Source organism: Seriola aureovittata, chromosome 14, assembly GCF_021018895.1.
Source record: "Seriola aureovittata isolate HTS-2021-v1 ecotype China chromosome 14, ASM2101889v1, whole genome shotgun sequence".
Taxonomy (NCBI): Eukaryota; Metazoa; Chordata; class Actinopteri; order Carangiformes; family Carangidae; genus Seriola; species Seriola aureovittata.
The window spans coordinates 7,500,068-7,516,488 of record NC_079377.1 but is presented as its reverse complement, the minus strand read 5'-3'; the positions used below and the strand labels follow the sequence as shown (position 1 = coordinate 7,516,488).

The 16,421-nt window shown below is 45.3% G+C and overlaps 1 protein-coding gene across 1 annotated transcript; it reads left to right on the top strand.

The window, feature by feature from the left end:
* Positions 1 to 246: 246 nt before the first annotated feature.
* Positions 247 to 12,227, top strand: ism1 (isthmin 1). The gene is made up of 6 exons (XM_056394576.1): positions 247 to 1,264; positions 7,165 to 7,368; positions 8,225 to 8,504; positions 10,111 to 10,254; positions 10,336 to 10,425; positions 10,775 to 12,227. Exons 1-6 carry the CDS (start codon positions 1,133 to 1,135, stop codon positions 11,290 to 11,292), a joined length of 1,368 nt encoding a protein of 455 aa, XP_056250551.1. The 5' UTR covers positions 247 to 1,132; the 3' UTR covers positions 11,293 to 12,227.
* The last annotated feature ends 4,194 nt before the right edge of the window (positions 12,228 to 16,421 follow it).

Below are 16,421 nucleotides of genomic sequence, written 5' to 3'. Positions count from 1 at the left end.
TGGCATTTTTCAATATTAATGCAGGATGACATAATCAGCATTCATCAGTGGATTAATGTCTATTAAAATGAAGAAATTATGTTTTGTAATTTCTAAAGATCATATCATTTTGATCCTGTGACTTGAAATGACTTCAGAGTCTCATCTGCAATGGGAATTGAAGCATAATAGTTTCGGGGTGTTCCTCACTCGAACTTCCTCAAGCATGTCTGGTGTTAGACCCGGTTGGACTCCAGTTTGGGGAGGACCGGTTGAGAGGGACGAAAGAGTTAACCAGGGGGAGGGCGCCTGCACAGGGGCGTATAGTATAAAACCACCTCAAGAGCGCACAACAACAACAGCGTGTGTGTGTTAGTAATCCGCAGATTGATATGGTTTGACTTTTATTTCCTCCAGGAGGACTTCTCACAGACGCACGCCAGCCCCGCGTCTTGCTCTTGGTGGGCTCACAGTCCACAGCAGAATGGATGGATACTGTTTTTAAGGCAGAACTCCCCCGTGAAGTCTTAACTGGGAAGATACGTTTTTAACTACCTGTACTTTTTTTTCGCCTAAGGTAATCTCGTCGAACAGCGCGTTGGATGGTGCATAATGTGGACAAAACCAGAAATGCGTAAAGCGGCTGAAGTGGAAGTGAGGAAAAGTGAAGTGTGAGGCTGAGAATGTGGCGGGGACACCACGGGGCAACTGGGCTGCAAGTTTCCTGAGCTTGGAGATTTGGCGAGGGCGCAACAAGAGCGGAAAGTGTTAATGCTGCGCGCTGGATAAGCCCTGCACTTTTCACTGCACTGGATCAGCACATGAACTCATCTCATATTTGGCTTAGATTCAAACTATATGATCAATCTGTTAAAGGGGATACATCTTAATTTAGGACAAACCCACCGTTTAAAAAGAAAATCCACTGGGTCCAAATTCAACTAGGCAACAGCACTTCTTTCAAATTATTCGACTTCCCTCCTCCAATCCTTTTCCCTTCATTTTTGCAATTCTGATTCCCGAAGTGGCTCCGAAGTGGTGTTGCGGCTCCTCGTCCCCGGCGGATCCGGAGATTGGAGTCTCTGCACCGGGAGGAGGCGGAGTCGGACCTCCGGCCACACCGCAGGCTCCCAAGAGCGGCCGCGTCAAAAGGATGGTGCGACTGGTGGCGGAACTGCTGCTGCTCCTGGGACTTCTACTCCTTACCTTGCACATCACAGTGCTGCGGAGCAGTCCGCTGCCCCAGGGGAATGTAACTCTGAGTCTGGACTCAGCATTTACAGAGGTGAGTTAGGAAACCTATTAGTGGTGAGGTGCTTTCCATGAGGGGGATTTCTTGGGGGAAATTTGATGCAAAAATGTGAAGCCTACGTGAGGGGTCTCATTTGGTCACAGATGGGTTTGATAAAATGCTCATATGAGCCTATGGCCCAGGTAATATAAATCGCCCATTCCTGTGAGTCTTAAGAGATTGTTGACATACACACGGATGTGGTCTCCCCAGGGTGCCCCCCCCCCTCACCTCACCCCACCCCCCAGGGAGTGGCAGGGAGCCAGCATAGGGACAGAAGATGAGGCAGGGTCAGAGATCAGCCCCCTACACCAGACACACCTCCCTATTGTTGAGGGTTAAATGCTAGCTGCAGGCACTTCTCTGTCATCATGGGCTCATCACTGTCATCCAAGTTTTCAGTTGATGGGGCTGAGGGTCAGAGCTGAAACTCTGTCGGTGCCCACCCCACCCCGCCTCACCCCCACCACTATCACCAACACACATTCCCCAGAGCTGTGCTTGGAGAAGGTTCTGGCACATTACTGATTTCAGATCAAGCCTTTAAAACCCAACTTGTTTTATTTGAACCTGCACTCACATGTGCTCACATGTGTGGACAAGGCCACATGAAAAGATCAGATTGGCCTATCAGTGTTCAGTGAGAAGGAGAAATGATAAATTGAAGAATATAAGTAAATATAATGACTTGGAAATCTTTTGACATTCGTGTAGTCTGGACAAAATGTAGTTTTTAATGACACCTTTGTGTTGGTTGTGGCCCAGTTTAGAAAAGTGCTGCAACAGAATTTCACAAGGGAGACATTTGTCAACATGACACCACTTAAGACAGGTTTAATCGTTTAACTGCCCATTTTAACATCAATATAAAGCACACAGACTCCAGCAGAGCCCCAAATTCTGACCCGAGGGTTAAGACGGGTCTGGGATCAACAGGCTTTTTTAGAGAGTGCTGAGCATCCTTCAGCTGCTTTTTGATGTATATTTAGCATGCTACTGAAATGCTGTCTTCATGTCCCAGTGATAAATGGGTATTTATGTCAACTCCCTTCATAAATGTTTTTATTGGGGCTTGGGGGGGGGGGGGGGGGGGGGTGAATGGAAAGAATTTTTACATTAACAGAGGATGGTGAGGGTAATTTCGCTTATCTCCATTCCGACTACCATCACTGTAGACTGACCTGCGCATATGCAACAGCAAGCCTGTGTTCGGTCGGATATTAGGGCATGCAAAGCTGAGGAAGTATTCCAGGTATTTATCGAATATTTGTCACACAGCCAAATGCTGGATCAGACAAGCAGGGTGAGGACCAGGAGGTAGTTTCTCCTGAGGAATCACAGTGAAAAATGCTGAACGCATGCCACCCATTCCAGCCTCCACGCCGCTTTTGTCATAAATTCACATTTACATAGAGATTCTGGCCTGCGATGAAAGAGCCCAACATTGCCACCCATGCCCCATGTTGAGGCAAGCGCTGAATGGTTTTTTCTGCTGGTGAATGCTCTGACTATGTGCAGATATGCTTCACTGGTCCGCCACTGAAGACAGTGATGTCATCTTTCAGCCGGGCTTGTCACGGCCCAGGGGGTGTATTGTCATCCCAAGGTGTCATATTTAAAATGGCATTCACAGAAACACAAATGACAGGATGCGGCTCCATGCACCTGTAGCGGAGAGAGAAAACTCATTATCATCACAGACCCAGGAAGGGAGATTCATCCACTGGACAAGAACATACAACTATTCAAAAAAAAAAGTTGTGATTAATAATGTGCTGAATAATTAATTATGGTTTTTAACTTTTTCTTTTTTTTTTTTTTTTGTCTTGTCTAAACAGTTCCATTTTGAGCTCATACCTGCTTTTCTCAGCTGGATCATGTAAATAAACACATACGTACGCCCTTGTATGAGAAGGGTGACAGGGGAAGGATAGTTTTCTCTTCCACCTACGTAAGTGTAGTGCTGAAAAGCATCTGGCACAATGTGCACTGCCTTCATTTCCTGCCAGCGTCCCTGGGGGAAGGACCCCTGAGTTGCTCCCAATTGAAAATGGAGTCATGCCCCTTTAAGCAGCCCTCACAAAGTGAAAAAGGGGGAAGCGGGAAAAGAAGAGGAGATACTGTGAGGAGGGAGAAGGGGGTGGCTTGTGTATGCAAGTGTTCATTCATGGCTTTTGAGAGTAGGGGGTGACATCCTGGGAGGCCCCAGATGAACTGAGGAATGGTGTGTCACTTTTGATCTCCAAATTAAAGCATTCTCCTCGTTGAGGAAGATCTCAGATGAGTGACTGTAAAGCAGCCGGCCATCAAAGAGGAACACTGCTGATTTTTCCTTTAACATTTAAATGAGTTGCTCCTATTGCACCGTTACAGTCTCAGCAGTATTAGAGAAAACTTCATGTTTTTCTCATTACGTTGTGTTAAAAAGCTCCACTCAGAGTCATTTGGAAAAGACAGAGCGCGGTGTTTATGTCGACATTAGGAACGGACAGACTTTACACAACTGATACACAACTGCCATTCCTTCCTGATGAGTAATTCCTATGTTCCCTGTGCATTCTTTCCATTATCCTCAACTCAACTGACTGTCTTCAATCACTCTGCTGAAATACTGATTGAGATTGAAACTGTGGACGTATAAAATTTCGTGGTTTGTCCTTCACACTGCTAAGCTCCCAGATGGAAAATATAGATTTAGTGAAATCTCAGTGCTCATGGGGAAAAAGCAGCTTAGATTTCCCTCTTTCTGTCCAGTTGGTGGTTTTGAGCAGCACTATCTCAAGGCTTTAATCAACAGCGTGTTATTTAAGGCTGATATTTTTCCGTGGATTGGCAAGATTTTGATGTGTTTCCTACAGGGAGAAAATCAGCATCAGCGTCTTGTTGGCACCAGAGAAAGCGAGACAATAAACTGAATGTCAGTTCTCTGTAGACATTCTTGTGTCATCTATTGTCTAAGCTTCGGCTGTTTGGTGGCTGAAAATTAAATTTGTTGATTTGACATAACAAATTGATGTAGAGACAAGTAAAATTATTGTTCTCTGAGGTACACTGTGGATGATGCTGGTTTATAGATTAGTTACTAATTAGAGTTTAAATTCAGAATCAGGTGGGTAGTTCTAGGTGAGGAAAGTAAATGAAAGTTTCCAACTCACCTGAATGTAGCTACACTTGGCAGCTAGCAATATGGCCCGTTACTAAGTGATAACTGGTGATTGCATCACCTTTTTCAGTTTTTTTTTAAGACATCATAAATGTCATTAGACATTACCTGAGCTGATCATGGATCAGTTTGTAACCTGTGTAGCTTTTTACAGCTGACAGCCCAAAGCAAATTGTCCACGTTGATAAAACCTGTTGTCAGCATAACACAATCCCTCGATATCAGAGTTTAACATGAAACTCACTGCAGGTACGTTTTAGGTGGTGACAGTGGACAGTGCTTAATTTGTGTTTTTAGTTCCTAAGCAGTTTAATATTTTATTGTTACCACTGGTTTTGTTCAAACTTGCAGCACTACTGGAATATTCAGTGTATATTTTTGTTTATAAACTACATTCCTATCCCTCTATCTGCTGGATAATCTATACCCTTAACATAAATCAAATCCCTAGATTCCTGCATTTGCCCATAAACTGACAAATTCCCTGCATTTACATCCGGGCTTCAGCTCCCCATGCTGAATGAAACACCATCACAAGTGCTGCTCTGGGATTAATCAGAATACTTTGAATTTGATTTTAAATAAACCAAATTTATGTCAGGATTAGATTATCTGCCTGCCATGTGTAATACAGCATAATATGACACAACAGAAGATTCAGATAGGATTAGACTGGATAACGGAGGATTAATCTGCTTGCAAACACTGTGACTGGGTTTCATGACCCAACAGATCGCATGTTCTGAAACATTTGTGTTGGCATCTGCTTTCTCTTATTAGACCAACTCATGGAGAAAGTTGTAAAGTCATTACTCAATAACTCAGTTATTGTTTGTATTTATTTTTTAATCAGTAGCCTGAGCATCTCTGGAGGAATTTCCTTGAATGACAGGTGTTGTAGATGAAAAAACGTCACTGCCTTTCGACGGCAAAACAAGAGAAATTGTTAGTTACATGTTTTCCGGCAGTGGATTTAAATGACTATCTGTGGTATCAATATCATCAAACAGTAATGTCTGGACTGAAGATCAACTTGTGTGGTCTGAGGTTAAATATAATCCACCCAGGTGAGATCAACCACACCATACTTTAATTACAAATATATGTACCCTATGTTTTTACATTGCGACTGAACCTGTAAGGGTTGTGTTGGGGCTGCTTCCTCAGTGGAGCTCAGTTACAGCCACTGAGTGACTTCTGAAGGCTGGGAACTTGAAAGGCAGGGTTATCACATGGTCATCTCAAAGCCCAAGTACTTGCGATAGAACCAAAGAGGGTCCTGTGATGTTCACATAAAGGGTCGATAGCTGATGCACAATCTATGCTGCTGAAATGATCTCTCTGTGTACTGAGCTCGCAGCCATAATTGTTCAGTTTGTGGTTTTAATTGGAATCTGTTTTTTTTCTCCCTCAAATTTTATGATTTTTTAACATGGATTCTCATAAAAACTCATCATATCTACAGTAACCTCTCCCTTTTGCAGACCAGTCTCCTCTTCTTCCTCAAAATTATGGGCAATTGTATAATCATTGTAATTATGGCAGTTGCTCACATTGAAAAATTTGATGTGAAAGTTTTTACATTCTTTGAAATGCGTCATATTATCACTCTAACTCCATTTGGTCTCTGCAGTAGTAAGGAGTAGCCCTAACTGGACAGGGAAGTCTTTCTTTGCAGCCAGCCGCTGTCCCCTCTGTGGTTGAATTCAAGTTACATGTACATTTATAATCCTTCCTCCCGTGCTGTGCAGCTCCATTTACAGCGCCTATATTGTCCCAGAGTGCACCTTGGCTGGACACAAACAGCTCCACTGGGGGCTTTTATTCCCACCACAATGTGGCTGAGCTGACACTTTGTCTGTGACTGGCCACCGCAACTGTATAGCACTGCTGCCATATTCTCAGGCCTCAGCCCAACCACAAAAACACTAGGGAGGAAGAAAGGGGACATGAAAAAAGAAAACAAGGAACAGGATTGATGGCTTTCTTTGATCTTATTTTCTGCCAACCCAGAATGGATGATTGCTGACTACTTTTGGCTATCTGTCCAGTTGAGGAGTAATTGTTCCTTCTGTGCGTACCTGACAGGGGACATATGCCCCAATTGTCCTTTTGGGACAAATTTACAACCCCCCCTGACAGAAGACCAAATGTTTTTTTCTGTCTACAAGAGGACAGATGTAATTATTTTGCACTGTTTGCTTAGGTTTCTCTATATAACCTCAGTGCAGGAAAACCATCAGTCTCACATACTGTAGCTCTTTTCTCCCAGCCAGTAACAGAACATACTATAAATGCCCACATCATATTGCTATGGTAAATCAGCAGCATACTGCCAGGCTGTTAAAAATGGAAACATATACAGCCTTACTGTGAGACTGGCTGTGGATGCAGGCTGTAGTCGTGTTATATTTTGGTGGAAGCAGACAGACGCCTCAGTTTGCCTCAATGTGTCATCGGCTCCTTCTTTCTGGGCTCCGAGTAGTCGAGAGTCCAGTGTCTGCAGGATTCATGACAGGGGTCACAGCCACAACAACCTCTGTCAACATGCAAGATCAATCTGTTGATGTTGCTGGATGTGCCAACTCTGTAGAAGTGACATACAGGGCCATTAGTCTTTATATTAACACAGAATATTTTTATTTGGTTTTCATTTTATATCCGTTCTAATCTTCTATCATGAATGTACACACCAATAATAGATTAATATTATGTTCCTGTCTCTCCACAGCAGAACAACATAAATGCAAAAAGCAGCTCCTCTGTCCAGCTGGCTCCTGAAGACCGGAGGTCTGGTCCAGAACACCGGCTGGCTCTGCCCTGGGCGAAAGGCAGCAACGTACACAGGGACGGACCTGGTACTTTCCTGCTAGATCTGCACAATTTCCCCGACCTCTCCAAAGCCGATATCAATGGACAGAATCCCAACATACAGGTGATGATGTGTGTCTGTGCACCTGCCAGTGCGCTTTGATGCTTTCACTCACTTGTAAGACATGGCTACTCAAGCACATAGGACAGGAAGAGCAAACAGGAAGAAGGAGAATAGTTTGGTGCACATCACTACCCCCTTTTTCTCCCCCTTGTCGCCTTTCACACTTCCTGGCTCATAGTGAAGCTTTAGATAGATACTGAGGTCTCACGTCCATCATAATGACAGCTAAAAGGCAGACACTAACCAGCAGTGCCTCACTACTAACCCATATGCAGGAAGACAGACGGCAGCTTATGTAAATGTGTGGCAAACCCTTGCCCATAAGTCCCTCAGTGGTGCAGATGGCCGAGTAACCGCTGCCATGTTTAAATCATTCTCCTGTCTAATCCAGCGAGGGGGTCTTTCCATTTCTGAGAGCATCACTGCTAAATCCGAGCACGAACAAAGTGTATTAACATCTCAAGATGTGGGAAGAGAGCAGAGCAACCAATTGAGCAAGGGCGTGAGGCTGTGGGAGAAGGGGAGGAAGGGGGGGGGGTGTCTTTGATCCTGGGATTCATCTGGCTTTCATGGTCTGGAGGAGGCTGAGTAGCCCTTTGAACTTTGTGTTTAGGTGGAGAGGGCCCGAGAGGTGGGAGGGTGGCTGTGGGGCAGGGGTGGTGGTCTCCCCTCATCTGGGAGGCACATGTGTTAGGACAGAAAGGGGGAGGGGGTAATATTGTGTGAAGGGGTATCAGAAAGTGTCACCTCACAGCACCCGATTGATCGACTCTGTCCTAAAATGTTATTGAAGCATCTCCTTTGATGAGTCTGTATTGAATATCGACTTTAAATTGACTTGTGTTCTTTCATACAGGTGACCATAGAAGTGGTGGATGGACTGGAGGGCCATGAGCCGGAGAAAGGCCTCCGCAAGGAAAGCAAACCCAACTGGGCTTCTCCTAACTGGAGAAACTGGTGGCCTCATACTTCTTCTTCATCCTCCTCCTCCTCCTCCTCCTCCACCACTCATCAAACGGAGGATCACGATCGCTCATACGGGACCAACAGTGAAGACAGCAACTTCCTCAGGCCACCGCCAGACTGGGACAGAAGAGGAGGCACTGGGGGAGGGAGCAAAGCTCAAACTGAATATGGTGAGAATGACAGGAGGGTGGTGTTTGCAAGGGAACGAGTTCACGATGCATACTGTAGAATATTTAGCAGGATCCATAGGCTCTTATTTGAGCACTAGTCCATCGTTTCCACAGATGCTCATAGTCTGATGTGGAATCTGTAATTTGCAGATTTGCTGATTTAAGCTGTCACCATAATAAGTGCAGTCATCCCAGGCGAGCCTTTGGGAGCCCCTGATTGAAGCCTTTAACACTCTTTTATGAGATGGATTCCTCTGCGGTGTGGAGCTAGCTACGTGACACAGTTTAAACGCCTGGCGACATCAAAGTTCAGCAGCAGGAATGGGGCCAGGAGCACTGTTCGGCTGCCACACCATTCTCACAACACTCTCCAAAAGTATCCCCGCAGATAAATCTGCCGTGGAAGAATTTACACTCACTGTCATACAGTGTGCGTCGGGCCCATGTTGTAGCATGCCCAAACCAACATGGTCGAACAGGAATGCGTGTGCTGTGGAAAATGTCATTTCATCCACTTGCACTTGCACTGCAGTGGTTAGGAAGGCGATTTTATAATCTTTTTTTTTGTCAAACCATAGCCCGTGTTTAATGTTCGGGGCTTATCGCTGCGGTCAGCTCTCACTCATACCACACTAATAGACAAGGAAATATTTTATCATCATTACTGTCCTGGTTTTAGACCTAATAATCATAATTGTGGACAAGCGGTGAGGGTCATCCATCACAATCCCTTCATAATTTATTCACTTGTGGGCTGAGGGCAGGTTATTATCAAGTTTTCTAAATTCTGAGTTTTGTCTGAGTGGCCACCAGCTCTCTGTAATAAGCTATGGAAGGGGGACAGGAGCAGTGTTAGACAGCTATCTGGCCTTTATTCATATAAAATGCTCATAATGAAGGGCAGATGGCAGCTGGGGGAATTACTTCCATCCCAACATGCCCACATTAATTCTCCTCATTGATGGAGTACTGCTTTCAAGATGTGTGTGTGTGTGTGTGTGTGTGTGTGTGTGGTGTGTGTGTGTGTGTGTGTGTGTGTGTGTGTGTGTAGTATTGATGGCGGTGGTGGGCTGAGGTGGTCGTAGAGCCTGGTGTAACTGTTTCCATGTATACCCATTACAGCGATCTGCTCAAAGATAATTGGAGTTAAAGAGGATTTCTCGCCATTTCACTTCCCATTTTCAAACCAATGAATCACAGATAGAGCAGCCGAATGGTGTCCTGTGCCACTGAGCCACTGATACTCAGGCGGCACAGAAAATGTATATTTGTAAATTGCCTGCTGGATCCCGTGGGGCTTTGTTGGAATTTGCAAAATGCCGCCACGTTACTTCACTTTCTGAACACAGTGAACAGAGTGAACATGTTAACATTAACAACATAGTGTATGCATGTGTGTGTGTGTGTGTGTGTGTGTGTGTACGCAGGCTTGCGAGGTATATGCTTTTGTGGGGCAGAGTCAAAGACAACTTGGAGCTCCCCTACTTCCCCTTTCATGTCCTCCCCCCACTTATTATTAGTGAGGCATGCTAACAGGCCTGAGTAGGTTCAGCATCTGGCCTGCATCAGAGCTGAGGATCTCTCTCACTCTTTCTCTCTGATCCAGACTATATGGATGGAGAGGGGGACTGGAGTAACTGGTCAGCGTGCAGTGTGACCTGTGGAAATGGCAACCAGAAGAGGACCAGGTCTTGCGGTTACGCCTGCACAGCCACGGAATCCAGGACCTGTGATATGCCCAACTGTCCAGGTAAAGTCTTGACCTTGGATCACAGAACAAAAAATAGAAATCTTTTGATCCACCTTACACTGTTAATCCATCTCTCTAAAGGTATCGAGGATGCCTTCAAGACTGCAGCGACTGAAGTCAGCCTGTTAGCTGGAACAGATGAGTTCAATGCCACAGAGCTCTTTGGTGTTGGTAAGATTCTGCCTGCTCTTGTCTTACTGCAGACTATCCCTCATTCAGATGTTCTTACATTATCAAAGGCAGTTCATCCATCTGGCAGCAGAGTTCCTGCACACACTTAGCATTCCTCATGCTCGGGCTGCGGCCCATTACTGTGCAGAGATGAAAATGTGCAGCAGGGCAGGAAGAGCACAGTATGCCACTGCCCACTCTGTCTTCATCTGTCTGTTCTTAATCAGCCCAGTGAAAACACACCTTCATGTTAAACATTACACCCTCATACACTTCTGGTTTCATATTCTAGTGCTGGTGTGTGTCAGGGAAGAGATGTAGCACTAAATAGTGTCTCCATTCCTTCCAGACACAGACAGCTGCGAGCGATGGATGAACTGCAAAAGCGACTTCTTGAAGAAGTACATGACCAAGGTGGCAAACGACCTTCCCAGCTGCCCTTGCTCTTACCCAACTGAGGTGGCGTACAGCACGGCAGACGTACACGACGCTCCCACGCGCCGGGATTTCCGTTGGAAAGACGCCAGCGGGCCAAAAGAGAAGCTGGAGATCTACAAGCCCACGGCCCGTTACTGCATTCGCTCCATGCTGACGCTGGAGTCCACCACGCTGGCCGCACAGCACTGCTGCTACGACGACAACATGAAGCTCATCACTCGCGGCAAAGGGGCCGGCACACCCAACCTCATCAGCACAGAGTTCTCAGCCGACCTGCACTATAAGGTGGACATCCTGCCCTGGATCATCTGCAAAGGGGACTGGAGCCGCTACAACCAGGCCAGGCCGCCAAACAACGGGCAGAAATGTCCTGACAACCCCCAGGACGAGGACTACTACAAACAGTTTGAAGAAGCAAGGGAATTCTAGCCCTCTGTAGAATGAAAGGAGAGAAAAAAAACACACACTGCTTAAATATTCAGCTAAACCTCAAAAATGGTGCTGAACCATTTTTCATTCTGTTTTAGGTCAAATAACAAATGAACTTTTAGGCTCTGAGGAACAAGACTTACTGCTCCAAGAGGAATGAAAATCCAACAGAGTCTGAACCCTCACTTGGTCAACGAACATTTCTTGACTTAAACAAAAACAGGCACAAAATGTTGCTTTGTTTTTAATTTTTCTTTTTTTTTTTAATAAAACATGCCTCTGAAATTGCGCCAGTAATTATAACTCTGGCAGATTTGGTCACTAAAGGGAGAACTGACTTTGTATTGTTAAAAGGGAAAATTGTTATTTTAGGAATGTCCATTTAGATTGTGTCCGTGTTCGTCTCCCTAGATTGTTTTGGTTTGTTTTGTGAATCTGAGAGGCCTGTGATAATACAATAATGAGATCCTCCAGGAATGTGTCGGGGTGGGGGTGGGGGTGGGGGTGGGGGCTTGGGGACAGAGGACAGGATATAAAACTTATCCCCCCCCCCCCCGTTTTGTCAATTGCAATATCCAGGTTCTCATGTAAGCTTGTGAGTATGTTTATTCAGCATGCACATTTTAAAAATTTCTACCAGTAATTTACCACCGTGTCCATTGTGTCTCTGAGGCAGATCTCCATTGTAAAAAGCCTGCATTATTTTTGTAAAGTATTTATTAAGCTGTAGCTGCGTCTGAGTTGGGTGTCTATGACTGTGGTTTCGGATTCACAGACTGTATGGCTGAATGCTAACTTGAGATTCCTCCCCAGCTCAAACTCCACCATCCCTGTCTCAAGTTAGGATTAAACCGTAATAGACCGTAAAGAATGTGTGAATTCAAATGTATGGAAAGATTTTTGAAATATAAATCTATAAATAAAATTTTAAAAATGCCATTGAATGTGTTGCTATAAAAAGAATTAAAAAAAAAATCTTTGCATGCATGATCTTCAAAATACAATTTCATGCAAAGTTTCATCAGGAACTATTAGATTTCCCTCCTGCTGTCAGAGGAAATTCATCAGTAGTTAAAAAAAAACAAAAAACACAGCTCATCAGTTAAACTCCTCCACCAGGCTTAAGCCAGCGCACAAGTCTTCCATTAGTTCCATCCAGTGTGGCTCTCCGGCCAAGCCTTTTGATGGGATTGTGATATTTCTTCAGAGGGCGAGGAGGGTAAGATTCCCTTGAATGCGACTCAAATTATTTGTCTTTGGCATGTATCCTTGCATTCCTGAGTAATTTCTCAGTGTACACACGCACTCACACACTCACACACACACACTCAAAGCTGCCTGTCCATTGCAGGGACCTCTGACCATTCCCTCTCTGCTGAGTGCTGCAGTCATTGTCACACAGAGAAAGCCATTCATGGTGCCCTCATTCCTGCAGTCTTGTGTGCGGCACAGCTGCCTGGGTGCAGGGCTTGTCTTTATAATGAAGCAGGCCCCAGCACGTTCCACACCCCTGAGGCGCTACTCGCAACCGCCTAGTTGCTTCACTAGTCATACAAAATTCCTCCACACACGTCCTTCGACCCATTTATCCCAAAAAAAAAAGCCTTTTATCAACAACCCACCCTCAAACGCTCACTGTAAATCACTGATATTCTTTTAAACTGCAGATATATGTCTCCCTCAGTATTATCAGACCCACAGTATGTAAAAGCTGTCTTCTGTCCATCTCTCCAGTAAAAGCATGGTTCAGGGCTAAGATTACAGTAACGGGTATAGATCGTTATCGTAGTAGACCGTCTGCTGAACAGGCCATGAAGATCAAAGCAAGGTGTTCGTCTTTATTCTGAAACATTAAGGCCGAGCTCAAATTGATGACACCCCAGGCCCCCAACTCCCCTCTCCGAGCCCGGTATCTCTTCTCCAGACAGGCTCCACGTGTCTCGAGAGCACGCAATTACTCATATCCCCTCCTCACTTTTCATATCTCATCTCTTCTCCCCTCCCCTAGAAACTCTAGCACAGCCTGCAATGTGATTCCTGTGCCAGGGCGCAGGTAGGAATACAGACACACGATTTAGAGGCTGTATGTAATCGGTGTTAAATGCACGAGACTGCAGACATACTGTAGACCAGCGAGTACAGAGAGTACCGGGAAAGCTTGTTGCGTTGGCTGTGGGACGTCTATGAGGCCTCGCTTTTGTGTTACTATTTCCAGGACCCTACTTTGGTATGTTTCAAAGGATGCAAAGCACCATATTAGTGGTATATTGTCAAGGATCCGAAAGGGCTCATTAAGCATCACCAAGATATGATTGTTGGTATTTTGCCTCTATTTTTGTTATGAGAAGGAAATTATGTCCAACGTACTTACACTGTTTTAGACCAAGTTTGACAGCGCTGGCTCTGGGATTTCTCAGTAGATCTCCACACAAGCGCTAACTGTGGGAATATGAAAACAAGAGGAGTTAAAAAGGAGAATAAAGCAGTGGAAACTTGGATGAGTTAATGTTGTAATAAATGAAGCGAAAGCTCAGCTGTTCCCCACCTCTTTTCTCTACAAATATTTCACATTAAAGCGAGTCCAGGTGGTTTGTTGTCCATGCTGGAGCTCACTGTGAGGATCTTTGTGAGTGAATAACCAGGGTGCATGGTGGCAATCAGGCATGTCTTTGTTTTGTGGCGTGGTGCAGATGTGGCAGAACCGTTTTTAGCCTCACTCCCTCACTTTCTTTCTCTCACTCCCTCTACTCCCGCTACTTTATGGGTGGTGTAGCACAATGCAGGAAGTGTCTGGGCCGCAATACCACAGGGCTCAAACTGCACGGCAAACCTAATTAAAAGGTTTTTCTTTGGTCTTCTAATCTGGAATAGCTGACCTGGAGCAGGAGACTGCTTATCTAGCCGTACTGTCCCTCCCTCTCAACCTTCACCCCCAGTGTCCTACCAGCAAAAACAGGGGCAGGGCCGCTGGCATTCTGCTTACCTTTGGCTCACATCTTTGGCACAGCAAGTCAGGGGAGGAGGAGGAGGTGGTGGGGGCAAACATGTGCCTGAGTGTGCAGCTGAACAAACAGGTCAAGTAGCTGTGGAGCATCTGAGAGGGCAGACTGCCTTACTTAACCCCTGCTGCCAGGACATGGCTGAGGTGCTGCAGGGATCTGTAGCCACACCATCTATGGCAGAACAGTGACAAAGAACATAACTAAAGGCTCCAATTCACTTGGATGTATAGCATCACCATTCAATAGTCTTGTTAGATGGCCCTCATGGCCTTGAGAGGTACCTGCCCCTGGCTCATGTCGTCTATGTCAGTTCAAACAAAAGCTAAAATAACACGCACCCGCTCATAAATTCACACACTCAGAGCTGTCACATTAATGAGGACAGCAGAGGAAAAGGGATCTGCTTTGCCCCCTCATAAAAGAGTTATTATATTCAGTCATGCTTTTCATTGAGCTAAACTTATGACTAATGCACCACCAGATTTTATACGCTCTGCTAGCATCATGTGTTAATAGAAGTGAGTGGAAATCAGTTTGACTCAAATGCAAATGGACTTTTAAAGAGGCAGACATTATTTCAAATCTAACGGATCATTACATAGAAAAATAACATCCGTTTTCAGTCACCAAACACATACACAAGATCATTGATTTCATTGTAAGAGAGAAAGCAAATGCAGCCACGGTGAAATCCTGCACCGTGTCCTGAGACTATGATACTGAAATGCTCCACTGCTTGGCTCCGAACACGCTATCAGCAGATCCTGATGTGGATAACGGTGAGTGAAGTCTGGCGGTGAGTGAAGTCTGGCTCCTCTGTTTCCTCAGGGTACGCTCAGGGTACGCTCTTGCTTCGTCTGACAAAGGCAGCTCCATACATTGTCTGGTTTTACCCCATGAGTAAGAACTGATGTCAGACAGCAGCACAGAGGGCTGTAGCGGTGTCGAAGGGGTTGGTGGCTCTGAGGTGGTGGTTTTGGGGGTGGGGGGGGGGGGGGGGGGGGGGGGTGTCAGCATGAGCATGGAAGCTGCATGGCCGTGATTCACTGTGACAGCACTGCTTGGCATGTGAGGACAGCAGGCCAGGCAGGCAAGGCTGCTGCCTTTGATCTTTATTTGCTTCACCGTCTGTTTTGCATTTAAGAGCCTTGCTGAGCGCGAGGCATTGGATACACCTTGAATGGCTCAGGACCCCGTCCACTTTTTTAAAGACCCAGGATCCTTTTTCAAAGCAAAGGGGATCCAGGACAGAGAGAGATGATGTTTGAAGGGGAAGGTCCTGTGCTGAATAGGGCAGCGAGGGTCTCCCAGCAACACAGATTAGCTCTGAGAAAAAAAAAGAAAAAAGAGCGCTCTGTAATAACACATAATCAAGCTAATGGAGAATGGTGTGAGTGTGGGTGAGGGGCAAGGTAACCTACGTCTCCTTTTAGATGGACCCTCAAGATCAAACCAGGGGTCATGGGGCTGTGGAACAAAAACAAACACGCACAGCACCTCCCCAACCAACCTTCTGCTGCTCCTCCTGACCTGTCAGATTCATTTTGCGCATTAGTGATATCGAGAGACTGTGACATCTTACACCTGAGAAGCAAACCGGCTGGATATCTTCAATACCACACACTACTACCACACAACCGAACATGATACGCTGACAGGGAGGCATCCCTCTCTTCAAACAGTGAATATATTTATCTTCTTGAACATCTCTATTGCACGTTCCTCCCAGACACTACCATGGCCATGATCCAGAGCCAGCAGCTGGGCAAACTCTTGCCCTTGAGACTGAAACAATTGATATAAATAACTGCCCGCTCTAATCAGAGCCTTTAAAAGTATATTTATGTGGAATCAAAGCAAGACAAGAAGAAAACACTGGAGAATAGAACATTTTGAAGATGAAATGTCAAAAAACAATAGCTCAGAAAAAGAGCATCTTTTGTGTTTGTGTGTGTGTGTGTGTGTGTGATGCAGAGACGCACAGCAGGCATGTTCCTCAACAAACACAAACTTCATTCATTTCCCCACTCATATTGTAATGTTTTAGCATGATCACAAGTCCTCCTGCAGAATTCTTTCTCCACTCTAGTTACTGTCCAGCATGTAATTTATTTCCAGACTATACAT

Excerpts from the sequence above, each read along its gene's own strand:
- ism1 (XM_056394576.1), top strand. The coding sequence starts at position 1,133 with ATGGTGCGACTGGTGGCGGAACTGCTGCTGCTCCTGGGACTTCTACTC. Across the intron at positions 8,505-10,110 it reads CAAAGCTCAAACTGAATATG|ACTATATGGATGGAGAGGGG; the intron begins GTGAGAATGACA and ends TCTCTGATCCAG. Across the intron at positions 10,426-10,774 it reads CACAGAGCTCTTTGGTGTTG|ACACAGACAGCTGCGAGCGA; the intron begins GTAAGATTCTGC and ends CATTCCTTCCAG.